The sequence below is a fragment of the Dryas octopetala genome, chromosome 6 (assembly GCF_963921425.1).
Source record: "Dryas octopetala chromosome 6, drDryOcto1.1, whole genome shotgun sequence".
NCBI lineage: Eukaryota > Viridiplantae > Streptophyta > Magnoliopsida > Rosales > Rosaceae > Dryas > Dryas octopetala.
Genome location: NC_141371.1, coordinates 17,497,916 through 17,514,375, shown reverse-complemented (window position 1 = coordinate 17,514,375; position 16,460 = coordinate 17,497,916). Strand labels below are relative to the sequence as shown.

The 16,460-nt window shown below is 34.7% G+C and overlaps 1 protein-coding gene across 2 annotated transcripts; it reads right to left on the bottom strand.

Moving 5' to 3' along the window:
* Nucleotides 1-6,681: 6,681 nt before the first annotated feature.
* LOC147282940 (5-methyltetrahydropteroyltriglutamate--homocysteine methyltransferase) lies at nucleotides 6,682-12,051 on the bottom strand. Of its 2 annotated transcripts, none has more exons than XM_086246233.1 (12): nucleotides 11,893-12,051; nucleotides 10,401-10,754; nucleotides 10,207-10,294; nucleotides 9,905-10,032; nucleotides 9,387-9,778; nucleotides 9,129-9,292; nucleotides 8,618-8,698; nucleotides 8,353-8,519; nucleotides 8,152-8,257; nucleotides 7,734-7,984; nucleotides 7,424-7,625; nucleotides 6,682-7,325 (listed from the first exon to the last, which is right to left on the bottom strand). In XM_086246233.1, the coding sequence occupies exons 2-12, from the start codon at nucleotides 10,748-10,750 to the stop codon at nucleotides 6,957-6,959; spliced, it is 2,298 nt and encodes a 765-aa protein (XP_086102359.1). In that variant the 5' UTR covers nucleotides 10,751-10,754; nucleotides 11,893-12,051; the 3' UTR covers nucleotides 6,682-6,956. The 2 variants fall into 2 exon arrangements, with proteins under 2 accessions (XP_086102359.1, XP_086102358.1); XM_086246232.1 differs by lacking the exon at nucleotides 11,893-12,051 and adding an exon at nucleotides 11,203-11,218.
* Nucleotides 12,052-16,460: the final 4,409 nt, after the last annotated feature.

The following is a 16,460-nucleotide window of genomic DNA, read 5'->3' as shown; positions in this document are numbered from 1 at the left end:
CATAGATAACGCTAACCTGCGCCAAGTTTATGTATAGGTACTGTGACGTCCCAATCTAGAATCGTCATAGTGGCACCTGTTCTAAGGATTCTCAAAAATATAATACACGTACCTCGAGCATTATATTTCAGAGATTCTCTAAAACGAGTTAAGTCCGTTTGTTTGATAGAATACGAGTTAGATCAGAATTAAACTGCACATAGGATCTGATATAAATGCACGTTGAAATATTTAATAATAAAAGCAACCCATTAGAGTGACGAGCTTTACAAACGACCCTAACAAACAAGATGTCTTCAAAGATCATGTTTAAGAATATTTTACAAAGTAACCAACCAAGAGTACTAAAGATGTTTGAAATATATTACAATTTAACACGAAGTAATAAACAACAAAAGAAGCGAAAGTGAGGACCCAATAATAGCAGCAAAAGGATATGATAAAGGACCTAGAAACCTTGTAGAGGCCAGACAAGATGTGAGAATGTCGCGCCTAGACAGATCGATCTAGATCGTCAACCAAAGGGAGACCGGCCTACAAGAAAGCAGGTAGCGGATAAGCATCACATACATTCATAGTTTTCCTTTAATTGAGAGACCCTGGCTACGTTTGAAAATAGTAAGTTGAAATATTTACTGGATATATACGTATGGCCAATTAATAAAATAATTAGAAAATATTCACCACAAAAATCAACAACAATAATGATAGTTGAATTCTTTGCGTGCATGATTTAATGCTTTTACATGCTCACATTGATTATTAGCTTTGATATCCATATTTAGGTATGTTGCTCTAAAATGCCATGATATCAATTATGCAGTTTATACTATTTTATATGCTAACTATGTTGCTCTGAGCTTGTGTTGTGAATTTTGAGTTTTTTCAAGAATTGTCGGATGAGATGAGTTTTTTTTTTTTTTTAGTCTATTCTAGGCTTTCATTTCCTTGTACTTCATTTATATGAGGTTTTTTTTTCTTTATTTATTTATTTTTTTTTTATGGAATGCCATAGGGGAAGAATGTAAGTGTCAACAATTTGTGATTGGCATCTCCCAATTCCAAAATGCTCTTTATGTGTATGGAATTAGACTAGGTACCAGTCTTGGGTTTGAGATTATGTGTATGGAATTAGACTAGGTCTTGGGTTTGGGATTATAGGCATGAGCGAGTAAAGTGTTGTTGTAAAGAAAGAAGAATATGAAATTACTCACAAGAAGATCAGGTGTAAGTCTTGCATATCTTACATCTCATTCCATATTGCATGCCACTATTTTATTCAGGTTAAACCCTAATATGTGCGTATGCTCAATCAATAGAACTAGTCCTCTATTGATTGACACTTTGTATTTGCCTCAGTCTTTATTAAGTACATATGTTCAGTTGATAAAGTTCATCTTGCTCTATAGATCGAAGTAAGCTGAGATGAGCAGTTTATACAACGACTATCGATTTCTAAGTTTTTGTCTTTTCCCAATAGTCCTTTTTTTTGCTAATGTGTCGTGCTCAAGATCTGTAATCTCACACACTTGAACACGTAATTCTTAGGTCTTCCAGCTTGCTCTTGAACCTATATATACATCATTATAGTAATTGAAAGCCCTTGAGTTCCAAGATTAGGTTTTGCCACCAAAAATCCAATCACAATGAGAGTATCTCTCGAGTAGTAGCCTTTATCAATCTATTTAGTTTATACTAATATTCATATATGTTTATGCATTGTGCTTGATTAATTCATTTATATTATACTTGCATATTCATTGGTCAATCGAACACCCTCACTTAAGGAACAAATCAATAAATCTCCCACACTTGGGATTCGAACGGCAAACATATTTCCTGACATCAAAACATCTAAGCTACAACCAAATTTGATATTTCGATGGCATTATACTTATAGCAAAAGCAAACTCAGTAAGGGTTGTTTTATCACCAATGTTTTCTCGACACATGTTTCTTAAATCATTTTATAAAGTAAATGTCATCGTAAAAACTCTCTCAAACCTTTGTATCTTAAAATAAACAAATTAATCACTAACTAGCTGTTAGTCAAGTGGTATTTCTCTCTCCAATGTTGACAGAAATCTCAAGTTCGAATCTCCCCTTGCCCCAAATAAATAAATAAAATAAAAAGAAAAAAATTTAATCTTTGTTTATATTTACAAGATTTACTACATTGATTACATAAAAATATCAATAGACTAGCAACTACAATGTTAGTACAATCACATGTATCTCACAAATAATATATTAAATTAATAGTAAATGCACCATTGGTCTACATACTTTTAACTTTTTCCCATGTTGGTCAACCATCTAATTTTTGTCTCACTCCAGTCCAGTTTGTAATTGGTGTGTCCCAATATAGTCCATTCCGTTACTTCTGGGCTAACATCTATCTATTTTCGTCACGTGCCACATATGTGGGCTTTTTAGGGCAAAAAAGTCTTTTCCTACGAGAATAACCTAATCTCACCTAAAACAATTTTCCTCCCTCCATTCCTCTGAGATCGAGAAGAGTAAAAGAGACACAGAGAGGGGAAGAAAAAATAGAGAGAAAGAAGGACGGAAAAAGGAAGAATATGGTAAACTTAGTTTTCATGCACCCTCTGTTTTTCTTTGGAAATTAACTTAATGGTCATTTATGATTTTGGTGAATTTCACTTAGTGATTAGAGAGGTTCTTGTGACCAAAACAACCTAGGAATTAAGTGAGAATTGATAGAGATTTCAGGTAGGGTGTAAAGAGTAATTTTTAGTTTTGGGGTTTCTAAGTTTCAATCCATTTGGTTGTGTTTTTTCGATTTAAGTTGAAGTACAAGTTATAATTCATCATTTCTTAGTCATAGGAACTGATTTGGAGTGTTAGAATTGAAGAAAATTGAAGTTGGGTGGAGTTTGGAAAATCTCGAAATTTTTTGGGAAAAATGGTAGTTTTCGAATACCCTACTTTGGGGCCAATTATCTAGAGTTTTATAGTTTCGTTTTGAATGATCTTTATATGATTGTAAAGAGAAGATGCATAACTTCAAAACAAGTATAAGATTGATAAATTAGGTGGAGATTTGATAGTTTAAACGTCGGGTCGAATTTGAGAAGAAAAACTGAAATTCTAGAAAACAGAGGGCTGAGTGGGGAACATGATGAACAGTACCACCAGCCACCCCCACTCAGCCCACGTGTGGAATAGACTTTTTTGCCCTATTAAAAAGCCCACATGTGCAGCACGTGACGGAAATAGACGATTGTTAGCCCAAAAGTGACAGAATTGACTATATTGGGACCCGTCAATTACAAATTGGACTGGAGTGAGACAAAAATTAGATCATGGGCCAACATGGGAAAATATTAAAAGTATATGGACCAATGATGCATTTTACTCTTAAATTAATTTTATTACTTTTATTGTAAAACATATCAAATAGAATAAAATGCATTTCAATCAAAATAGTCTTTACACATACATGCACTTTCTTTCTTTTGATGATTATTTTGGGATTTATTATTTTATGATTATTTTTTGCAATACACCTACTTTACTCATAGAGACTATGAACATTTTGAACCTTATTGAAGCACTATGTGATACTAAGTTACTCATGTAATTCATCATGCAATATTAAGTGCAAAAAGTTTTAGTAAAATTGAAACATGTTGAATCATATTTTAATAACTAGTGAACATTTTCTAACTAACCGTGTATGTCAGCATGCATTATATTTAGAGATAATTAGGTTTATGTCCTTTAGAAAAATAGTTTTTAGATGGAGACCGGGAGTGTTTTAAAATTTATAAGAAAATCTTTTTAATTCATAATAATTTATAAGAAAATTCTTTTAATTCATAATAAAATCTTTCCCCGATTTGAAGGGTATTTCCCCTTCTAGGGTGTAGAATGGGCTTTGTAGAAGCTGTATGTTAGGTTTTAATTCCAAGATTTTGGGCTGAAGAAGAAAAATAAGAGGACTTAATTAAAAACCCTAAATCACTACCGGTCTTAGTCTAAGAAAGACTCATAAAATGGACTGGACTCTAAGTCTCCTTTATATTTATCTCATATCACACAAAATTCATTGTATTTAAATTTCTTCAATTTTTTTTTTAGAAAATTAAGATTAAATATCAAATATCAATAGTTTTTCAGAAAAACAGCAATACACTAATTTTTTTTAGTTTAGGTACTAACCTAGAGCAAGACATTTTGAATTAGGTCACAAATCTGTACGAAAGATGAATTTTCAAATTTGTACGAAACGTGAACTTTTTTGACACCGAGGAGTGCCGAGCCCTTGATGGTTTTCAATTGGTTTTTTTTTTTCGGTTTGCAATATAGCTGTGATTGTCGAACAGTCACAGCTATCACTGTATAAAATTCATAAAAAATAATCTTTAGAAGGGTTTAATATTTTTTATTTAGGTTTGAAGGATAATTAAATTCCTACAATTTAGAAACTAAACATTAAATTCAAGGCTCGCAAACACTGAAAAACAACAAATCAGTAAAAAAGTTGTGACTGTTGGATAGTCACAGTTAAGTTTGTAAAAAAAATAAAACATTTCTCCCGAGCGCTTCATGAACAGTATCGAGGGCTCGGTAGAATCATTTTTTTTTTTCAAGTTAGTACTTAAATTGAAATTTAATATCTAAAGTGAAATGACATAAACATTTTTGTAGTTAAAATGAAAAAAACATTGAAATTTGGAACTTCAATTCAACGAACCTTTTTTTTTTTTTTGTCAAAGCAGTTTGGATAAAAAAATATTCAAAATTTTCTTACTTTTCTTACAATTATTATCGTGTCTATGTAATTTTTAACAAAATCGATATTTTTCAAAATCTCCATGTTTTGAGACCTTTGATAGTTTCTTCAGGACCAAAATTTAACACCTATTTGGGCCTAAAATTTGCACCATACACAAATTGGCCAGAGTGAAGGAATTTGGGCAAAGGAGGTTAAAAATAGGCTGTGATCAAGAAATCCATAGTTTGAAGCCTAATCGAACAAAGATCCGGATTCAAGAGGGCCAAACAACCGAAATTGGGAAGATCAAGAGTCATAACTCTTAATGATTCTTACCTGTTACAACCTTTCAAGAGATCAGGACTCTTGGTTTCCAAGGCACCCATTAGGGTTTTATCACTATAAATAGGAGTCTTCTGCTTCTACAAAGGCATCTCCCCAAGAAGAATTCCCATAAATCACAAGCAAATCCCTATTATTTTCAATTCATAGATAGTTTTTATGTTTTTGTTTTAGGCTTGTTCTTGAGAAAATCTCATGGTTTTTCTCAAGAACGTAGGATCAAACCTCTCATGTTCTTTGGTTTTTACTAGTTTTAATATGAGTATGTCACTTTGATTCGCATATTTTTAGTTTCGATTCAGTTTCTTGCTATTTTAATTCTTGCATAAGTAGTTAATATATTGCTTTATTACCGCTTTCTTAGTTTAAAGTAGTTTATATTATGCGTTTTACAGTTTATACTCGTATTACTACTATCAACACCGAAGAGCATCTTTGTTTTAATTTTGTTTTTACTATTTCTTGCTATTGACTTGATCCTGATTTCACGCTAGTCACTCGCACTTTCACATTTACATACCATGCATTTACCCTAAGTCATTGCTATCAAGACATTGAACTTTTGCGACCGAAGGGTGTTCCTTCCTCAGTCCACGGTCGCCTAACCGAAAGTTAGAATCGCGCATCATCATCTTTGTATTCGGCCTCTCTGCCGTGTATTGGCATGCCCAAACACGAAATATAAGGACGTGGTTTCTTTGATCTACGGCCTAGACAACACATGGCCGGAGAGATTTTGAGACAAACAACACCTTGTGTATATCTTTAAGAAAGATGATATATCAAAAGTAAAACCAAATATTATTGAAGATACTTTTCTAGAAAAGTACAAAGCCCCTGTATCGTTTGTTTTGAACGCTAGAAAAAAGGGTAAAGTATTTTTGGCACTCTCAAATAGAGATTTATTACAATAGTGAAAGTTCGGACCTGCAGTACAACCCAAAAGCATGAGAACCACCGACAAAAATTAAAGTTATCTATTGTCACATGTGTAACCGTTGCCGTTTTGACAACAGTCGGCACTTGAGACAAAAGTTAATGTGTGATTATGAACTAAGGCAATTTGCTAGTGTCTATGGAATTAAATTTCGAAAATTTGCTCTTCTACTCTTTTGAGGTTTTAAAATATTACCAAATTGAAATTGTCGCAATTTTGTTAAAAGTTTTAATTGTTTTCGTCTAAATTTGCAACGAAATTAAAATTCTGTCAAAATTTCCATATTTTTTAACCTAAAAATTTTTTCAAAATCCAAAATTTAATTCGTTGCTAGTGTCTCATGTTTTACTTATTTCTATCAATGAAAAGCTTTAGTTATTGGAAACACAAGAAGCTCCCTTTATGTTTTATGCTGGGCTGTGCGGCCTGTGCCTTCTGAACTCTCCCAAGTCCTGATCTTTAGGCCATGCGGCGCATGTTGTATATTTTGTGTGCCAATTGAGAGGCATCAATGAATCCATCTTTGAGAAAGAAAATGCAGAGCCTTTGGTTGGAAAAATTCAATCAAAATAAACATGTAATTTTCGCAATGGTTACTCTGATGTTGCAGGCACATCAAGGGGTTGATACCAAAATAGGGGAATAGGTTTGGAACGCAAAATTAGTAATGACATTTCTTCATTTATCATTCACTGAAATACACCAAGCAGTTTGATGCCTTTGAAAATGATAGGAGGCAGGGCCTCAAAAAAACAAAATATGAGGAAAAGTACAAAAAATATAAAATAAAAAGATAAAATGCCCACAAGAGCACATCAAGCCTACTAAACATTTCATCACACAGTTATTAAACCATTAAAACATGATTTTGTTTATCCGTTGTAAAATCCAAGATGCAATAGAATCTCCAGATTCGAGCTCCCGTTCTCAAACTATTCACTTAGCACTGGCAAGCTGGGTGCGGAGTTGCTTGGCAGCAGCAACCATGGCTTTGAGGGCTGGCTTCACCTCAGTATACTTGCGGGTCTTCAGCCCACAGTCGGGGTTCACCCACAAAATGTTTGTCTCAAGCACCGCAAGCATCTTGTTGATCCTGTCAGCAATCTCTTCAGTTGATGGTATTCTTGGAGAGTGGATGTCATAAACACCAGGGCCAATTCCAGCACCATACTTCACTCCCTCGCGGAACACCGACAGGAGCTTCTCATCAGAACGAGAATTCTCAATGGTGATCACATCAGCATCCATGTCAATGATTGAGTGGATGATGTCGTTGAAGTTGGAGTAGCACATGTGAGTGTGGATCTGTACATTGTTAAAAGAAAGAATCAGTTTCAGAAAATTGGATAAATCAAATACTTGAAAACAAATATGTAGAATTCCAGAGTGAAGTGAAAAAAGACCTGGGTAGTGTCCTGGACACCACAGTTGGTGATCCTGAAGGAGTGCACAGCCCAATCCAAGTAGAAAGCTTGCTCAGACTTCCTAAGAGGCAACCCCTCTCTCAAAGCAGCCTCGTCAATTTGAATAACATTGATACCAGCCTTCTCAAGATCCTCCACTTCATCCTTGATGGCCAAAGCAATCTGGTAGGTAGTCTCGAATCTGGGCAAGGTATGTATGACTGTCAGAAATAGAGTCTAAAAGAGATCACAACCTAAAGAAGTCATTTCGACTCCTTTTCTATTTTGGGTCTTAGATCTTGATTAATACCTGGGTTGGTCATTACGAACAAAAGACCAGTTAAGGATGGTGACAGGGCCTGTAAGCATTCCCTTCATTGGGCGGGCAGTCATACTCTGAGCAGCAGATGACCAGAACACAGTCATTGGCTTGGGGCGGCTCACATCACCGTAGATGATTGGTGGCTTCACACATCGAGATCCATAAGATTGCACCCACCCATTGACTGTAAAGGCAAAGCCTGACAATTGCTCTCCAAAGTACTCAACCATATCATTCCTCTGCCATGAGAAAAATTACAAGAATAAATTTGGGGCACACAAAGCGCAGGAATCCACAAATAAACAATTTAAACAAGTACAATTTTTCTAGTGTTCTTTAATTCATAAAATAGTAAAAATATCTCTCTTTGCTTTTCTTGAACAGACTTTCATAAAGGAAAGCTCACCTCAGGTTCTCCATGAACAAGGACATCAATGTCAAGCTCCTCCTGAAGCTTGACAACTTTGTTAATTTCCTCCTTAATGGCCTTGACATACTCCTCCTCAGAAATCCTAAGAACAGCACGCATCGGCACAGTTACTAAAGAACTTGTCATAACAGTATAAGACGTTGAGAAAAACAAAAGGAGCTTTTTAGCGTCACTCACTTTTTGGCCTTGTATTCACGACGAACTCTTCTGAGTTCAATGGTCTGAGGGAATGATCCAATAGTGGTGGTAGGGAGAATCGGAAGGTTAAGCTTCTTCTGTTGAGCATCAAGTCTGGCACTTACATTAGTAGCACGGCGGTGGTCAGAGCCCTTCAAAGCAGCAGCCTGAGAAGCAAAATAAAAAAAGGTAAACCCCAAGTACAAAAGGGTTCTAGCAGCATATCTATTCAAAAGGCACAAGAATGGAAAAATAAGGAACTCACAGCCTTCTGAACAGCCTCGTTGGTCACCCTTGGGGAGGATTTCCTTGAAGCCAGAGCTGCGGCATTCGCAGAGAAAAATGCCTGATGACAGAAAAACAAATGGTGAGTTATTCTTCGGTATCAGTATCAATCCCACCTGAAAAAAAACCTAGAAAGAACCTTGAGAAACCAATGCTGAAGTGAACATGCTTAAAAGCCAAAACGATACAATTTACTACAAATCTAACATAGGCCAAGTTGCCTTGAAGGTTGTGAAAACAGAATATAAAGAGATTTCCTTCAGTTTTTGGCCATTGGAGCCATTGGAAAAAGAGATTTCCGAGAAATTTTGATTTCAAACTTAAGACTCCCACATCTAAATGATAAAAGAATACTACCCTGTGAACTCTTCTAGCTTTATGACTTTTACACAGATGTAACACCAAGATCAATAAGGTACAAAAACCATGCAACAGTTTGTGCTTAAAAACATATCTGATTCACTTGTAACATGGGGAGGAAAAGGCTATACCTCATCCTTGTGACCAGCAAATGCCTTGGCCAAAGCATTCACTTCAACAATTTTCTGGGCAGCAAAAGCTAGCCATGATTTGATTTCCTGGTCCAGCTTAGTCTCATTAACAAGATCAACAGCAGTGTGAAGAAGAGAGCAGGAGGTGGAGACAACAAGTTTATCTGCACAGGACAATTAAATAATCAATGAAATGCCAACTTCAAGAAATGGAATTACATTTTATCATTCACCAAAATTTGCAGAAAAACTGGATACCTTTTCCGACAACGCCTTCAAGAGTCTCCAATGTACTAAGGGAAGCAGCAAGATCATTGGCCCAAATGTTCCTTCCATCAACCAAGCCAGCAAAGAGGTATTTTCCCTTAGGGAAGTCACTCTTAATCAAATCAAGGGTCTTGCTACCACGTACTAAATCAAAACCATATGCGGTGACACCCTTCAATGAAGTGAGGGTCTTGTATGCCTCAGCAGGAACATCAGCAAAGTAGGTCTCAATAAGAACATTCAAGCCAGACAGTGTTGATTCTAGTTGAGAGTAGGCATCAGTGAATGCACGCAACTTGTGAGAATCAAGATCCTTGACAAGTGTGGGTTCATCAAACTGGATCCAGGAAGCACCAGCTGCCTTAAGCTCAGATACAACTTCCCTGAAGAGATATATTCATAGTTAGAACAATAAAATGGACAAGCCGCACTACCAAAAGCAGAGCCAATAGATCTGATTAATCTATATATATATATATATATACGTATAAAGAGGCCAACAATCTTACTTGTAGATAGGAAGGATTTTCCCAAGAAGAGAGAGAAGATCAAAGGTCTTCTCAACACCCTTTGCAGGTTTGGACAGCAACAAGTACGACACTGGCCCAACAAGAACTGGAATAGTATCCAGTCCAAGCTGCATAAGGGAGATTGAAATGAAGAATTAATAAACTTTTACACAAAGTTAAGCAAACAAATACATTTAAAAATCAAATAAAACCATCTTGGGTATGTAAAAACTGTATTACATTTAAACCTAGCCCATATAGCATCAAGCTATCAACCAATATATGAATAAACAAATACATACCGCCTTAGCCTCCTTGTATTCATCAACAGCCTTGTGAGAAGAGTAGGAGAAGTTCACATCAGGTCCCAACTCAGGAACAATGAAATGGCTGGATCAATACATTAATCAAAGTTAGTATACAACCAGACCCATTCATCATATTCAGAAAGCTTAAATCAACAGAGTGCACAAGGAGAAGAGGGGAGTTCACGTACTAGTTGGTATCGAACCACTTGGTCATTTCCATAGCAGGAACTGAGGCATTTCCTCTGGCCATGGAGAAGTACGTGTCAAATCCAATTTCACCACCATTCCAACCATATCTTGGTGGAACAGCCCCGAGCAAAGCAGTGGTGTCGAGCACCTGATCGTAGTAAGAGAAAGTGTTGCTGGGAATGTGCTTGATTTCAGCATCAGCCATCTGCTTCCAGATGGAATTCCTGAGATCAGCGGACACCTTCTGCAAATCTTCGGCACTGCTCTTACCATCCCAGAATGATTCCAAAGCGAACTTGAGCTCTCTCTTGGGGCCCATACGAGGGTATCCAACAATGTGAGACGCCATTGCTCTGTTTCATCGGATCAACATGAAACACAATTTAATTTCCTCAATTAACAACTAGAAGAAAACATACTGCATCAGTGATAAAAGCTGAAGCAAATTTTATGATGACTAAGCAAAAAGAAGCAGAACATAAGAAACAATAAACTTCAAACTTAAAATTAACTCATGCCAACCATTGAACATACCACAACAGATATGATTTAAACTTTAAATATGTGTCAGTGCACCAACCAAATGAGTTCAAAACCCACAAAACAAATCAACAAAAGAGTTATTTAAAACTAAGAACTAAAATTTTAAACCCCATATAAATTGAAATCACAATGTAATTACAAAAGAATGTCTTCATTTATGATTATGTAACTAAATCAGATCAGAAACGACTTCAAATTTAAAACAATCAACAGTTGATTCAAAACATCTTAATCAAATCCAATCAGAGAATCATCGACCTTAAAAAGAAAAACTTGGGACTCATAGATCTGGTTTTTAAAACAGGGGATTCAATCTGACATCGTCGTATAGTATAGAAATGGTTCAAAGAGAAACTCCTCCCACTTATAGATCTAATGCTCAAAGCAGGGAATTTCATCTGAAAACGCAAGTATAGGATAGAAACGTCTGAAGGAGAAATGCTTTATATCTGGACCACTCTAACCAAATCTCTTTCTTTCTTTTTCTTTTCTTTTTTTAGTTTTGGACCGACACTTAAACACTCAAAATAAGCTACTTAACTCAGATCTAGTGCAAAACCCAAAGACCCAATAGCAGATCTACGAATACCAAAACCGCAATACACTCAGATCTACAACCCACAATTCACAACCACCAAAAACCCAATGCCACCACATATCCCTCCAATCAAAGCAAAAGGGTATCCGAAATTTTCAAAAAAAAAAACCAACAAAGAATCACCAGCATGCACACTAACCAGTATAGATCTCAGTGAAAAACAAAACAAACCCAAATCTTGGACAAAAGAGAGTGAAAAAGGGTCAGAAGCAGGAAGGGTCTAGATCACGTTGGCATGGCCAAAAGAATGGAAATAGAGAGAAAAGCATTAATGGGTCTGAATGAGAAAGAGAGCAACAGAGACACAATAAGAAGAGCAATTGAGCAAATGAAGGAGAGGGTCTTCGAACCTTTCGGAGGTAGAAGACTTGACTGGTTCTTCTTCTTCTCTTTGTTTCAGTTACAAGCGGAGGAGAAGAGAACGGAGCGAGTTCGAATGGCTGACTCTCGCTATATTTATAGCCAAATGTACTTGCGTGGCTAGATCTGAGATTCTGCTATACCACTCTTTTCCGTGCCCAATTATTTTTTAGTGTTTTTTTTTTATTATTTGTTTTCTGGAAGTTTTTTATTTCTGCTGAAATTATTTTTGGAGTTTACGCGCTTGTTTTGAGGCGCGTGAGGGGTTTTGGCGACGCGGTAGGTGAATGCTTTGGGTGGGTTCCCACCCCTGCATGTTCGGGGGTGGGTAGAGACTATAGAGTTTGTGTGCTGCCGCTGCTGCGTTGTAGATGATTATGCCTAATGCTCTTGCTTGCTTTGAATGAACTCTTTATATTTATTAAGGATGAATGCTTCTGAATTTTTGGTACAAACTCTTTGTACCAACCATTGTACTGATTTTACAACTCTCTTGATAGTTGGACCAACTTTATCAGTCAAATACAAAATTATATAAACTCTTATTTGAATTTATTTCATATATGGAATAAAAACATTTCTAACCAAGTTTTTCATATTAAAATGGGGTGATCTACAATAATCCTTGCTCAAAATCTTATCATTTCTATTCAAATTTTCATTCACTCTTTCATCTCATCATTTTTAATAGGGAAAATAACTAATTTGGTCAACTTTGACCCTTATTTCATTTGAGTTCCCGTAATTTTAATTTTTTCAATCAAGTCTCTATATTTTATATTTTATTATAATTCAGTCCAAAATTTAAATTTTGACACCCTTGCATTTGTCAACGCATGAATACTACTATTGAATTTTATGATTGTTTTGCCCATAAACTCACAAAGGGTAATGTTGCAAATAATTTCTACATGAAAATTTCTTTTATAAATATGACAATATTTTACTTATAGGTTTGATTGTAACAAAATGCAAACTATAGGAACTTAATTGAAAAATTAAAACTATATGAACTCAATTCAAATAAAAACCAACCTACATATATCAAATCGGTGATTTTCTTTTTCTAATAAGTAAATAGTCGATATCCATCTCCACACAAAAGAAAACACCTCCCAACATAGATCAGACTAATGAGCTTGTGGAACTCTAGTTGTTATCCAAAATTGATTAAGGGTCAGTTTGGTATTGCTGTGAAGTAAAACAGCTATAAAGTAAAACAATTAAGTGTTTGGTAAACTATGTTTTCAAAAGTGTTGTAAGTGCAAAAAAACAATATCAAAGTATTTAGTAAATGTTAATGTAAAAGTGTTGTGCCTGTATATAATAGGTAAAATTAAAAATTAATTGTTGTTTTAATTCATTGCAGTTTTTAAAAGCAACTTTTTGTTTTTACTTTGGGAAGTTGAGAATTATGGGGAAAAATAATTTTTAATTTTTTTACCAAATATCAAAATTATTGTAAGTGATTGAGAATTGTCATCCACAACAGCTTTTGTGTCATCCACCGTAATTCTAAACGGGGCCTAACTACTATTTGGTCAAAACCATATTTTCACGGGTATGATAAATGACTTAACTAGGCCTAGCATACATAATACTTTAGGCAAAAATTTCAGCTTACTCGTTAAGATGCAATTAAGACTATATTAATGAGTAATACAATGACTATTTGTAGACAGCATTGCAAGAATGCAAGTCATGTTGGATATCCAACACCACCTACTCTACTACTCAATTGGGTTGCATTGATATTGTAGTGAAAATGGAACACATCTCAATGTAAAATCCTAGCCCCAAATACTATCACGCGCCTCAAGAGCGATTTGACCTACCACCATTTTCCAACAAATTTTGTGGTGCTTTTCCCAAATAGAGAAATTAAAATCAAACCTTGGAAAATATTTTTGTTAAGAAAAAAACTTGGAAAGTTGGTGACTGAAGTTTGTGGGGGTTGGTGAGGGGCCCACTTGTCTGCACTGTGGTTGGGAGATAACAATTATTTATTTCACTAAATATTAGGTCAAATGCCTAATGTACCCTTTGATTAGTATGAAAACTATGAGGCGGAGACATGTTTTGTTGTTGAGTGAGTTGGTGGGATGGGACCAAATTTTATACTTAAGAGTAAGACACACGATGGTGGCTAGTTTACATGATGATGATGGCAGCCATGAGAGTGCCATATGATTCTGATTTTTTTGGGGAACTAAGGTTTTCTTTTTAATTTATTTAAATATTCTATTTATATCTAAAAATTATTCCTTGTTGGTTAAAAAAAGGTTTTAGTTTTAATGACTAAATAAAAAAAAATAGAGTGATACATAAGGGTAGATACAATACAACTTAAAGATCGAGTAAACCTTATAAAAATATCTTTTGTTTTTCTTGAAACATATGCAAGTAAAAAATTAATAAACTAACATAAAAGCAAGATTACAAGTTTATGATCACATCCACCCTAATTTGTAACTTGCTATTAGTCCGTTACAACATGTTATTAACTGACAATTTCAACCATTGTAACTATTTGACACTTGCATCCATTGGAACTTTTTGGTAGTTACAACCATTGTAACGTTTTGACCCTTTTTTTAACCGTCACAATTATTGTAGTTTTTTGACAATTGCAACAATTATAACGTTTTGACAATTACAATAATTTTAATTATCTTTGAATGATAGTTACAATAAACTTGACTCTTGGAAAATGAACATCAATCGATATACTAAGCAAAACGGTGGAAAAAGTTTATTTGGAATCAAGTGATATTTGTTTATCTCTTAGGATTTAGGGTCAGCTTCATGGTTTTGGACTCTATATCAAAAATGACAAATCTACACTTTATAATATACCGCTCTCTCGAGTAAGGGATCAAAATAACCATAGAAAAAAGAGTATGTCGATCAATCAGCCCTGCATAAATGTGCCTTTTATATTTGTGAAGTGCGCCTATTTAGCAGAAAAAAAAAATAGTAGCTAATCGTTTTTACATAAAACAAATTAGGAGGATTAATGATACCATGAAAAGTTAAAGTGGATATAGCATAAAAAAAAAAAAAATTACTCTTTTTTTCTACTATTTTCATTTTTTATAAATTTTCAAACCAATATAAAAAGGCAGTCTAGTCCAAAAACAAAATAATAATAATATAAAAAAAAAAAATCAGTCAAGTGCCCTGACCATTGATCCCCGACTAACCATCTTGTTTATAAAAGCTTTGTGACTGTGCTGCAAAAATGATGGAAGAGAGAAGGTAAGGAAAGGGAAAGGGGAGGTACAACCGTACAAGAGTGTCTTTTTATTTATTTTTAATAGGGGAAGTAGAAGAGTTTTATATCCCTTATAATTGTTTTTTCACTTTTAAAGGATAAAATTACATTAAAAGAGTTAAAAAAAATTATTAGAAAATTAGGATTAAATATCTAATACCCAATAGTTTTTTAGCAAAACATTAAAACAGTAAAACACTAATTTTGTTTTTATTTAGGTACTAACTTAGACTAAGACATTTTAGATTAAGTTACAAATTTATATGAAACGTAAATTTTTAGATACCAATTGCTCGATCAAATTACTGAGCACTAAGTGGTTTTCAATTAGTTTTTTTTTTTTTTTTTTGATCAATTTGCTATATAGATGTGACTGTCGAATTGTCACAGTTGTGACTGTATGAAATTCATAAAAATTTCAAAATATATAAGGATTTAATACTTTTGATTTAAGATTGGGTGATGAAGTCCTACAACCTAGAGACTAAAAAAAAAAAAAAAAAAAAACAAATCAGTAAAAAAGTTGTGTTGGTTAAAAAAAAAAAAATTTCTCCCAAGCCCTCGGTGAATAGTGTCGAGTGCTCAGTAGAATCACGTTTTTTAAAATTGTACCTAAACTAAAATTTAATATCTAAAGTGAAATGACATAAAAATTTTAATACTTAAAATAAAAAGACATTAAAATTTGGTACATGACGCAGCGTAACACGCAGTTAAGAAATATTAGGGAAAACCAGCGTTAATCCCTAAGAAAGAATCTGGAATCCACCAGAGAAATGAGAGAAATCTCAAGGTTTTTCTGATTGAAAAATAATAAAAACTGAAACTTACAAACAGCCAAAAGGTTCCTTAAATACGTTCAGAACCCTAGACGTTCGAAATTCAAAACGGAAATAAAAATGGAAATAAAGTGCAATTTAGGAAATTTATTCTAAAACACTAAATTGCTTATTTGAGGCCCTAAACGAAGGAATTTGTCTCGTCGTTCCCTTCGAATCGGTATATCATGGGCCCATTTCTGACACCGGGCCGGGCTGAAGCTTGTTTCTTTTCTTGGGCTTCTGGCGGTCAAGTTGTTGCATGAACCGTTCTGCCATTTGTTCTACATCAGTCTCCTCCACTTCAGAAGAACTCGACCCCGAGTTATCTTCAGGATACAAAGGCTCTGTGTCGGCATGGAAAGCATGCAAGTCCGCCACATTAAAAGTGCTAGAAATTCCCATTGACTCCGGCAAGTCCACTACATAAGCATTGTCATTAATCCGATGGAGAATTTTGTAAGGA

What these genes read in the sequence shown, in the direction of transcription:
- LOC147282940 (XM_086246233.1), bottom strand. Translation starts at nt 10,750, where the DNA reads ATGGCGTCTCACATTGTTGGATACCCTCGTATGGGCCCCAAGAGAGAG. An exon ending in CGTGAATACAAGGCCAAAAA is followed by an intron (nt 8,258 to 8,352) that starts GTGAGTGACGCT and finishes TGCTGTTCTTAG; the next exon opens with GATTTCTGAGGAGGAGTATG. An exon ending in TTGTTCATGGAGAACCTGAG is followed by an intron (nt 7,985 to 8,151) that starts GTGAGCTTTCCT and finishes TTCTCATGGCAG; the next exon opens with AGGAATGATATGGTTGAGTA.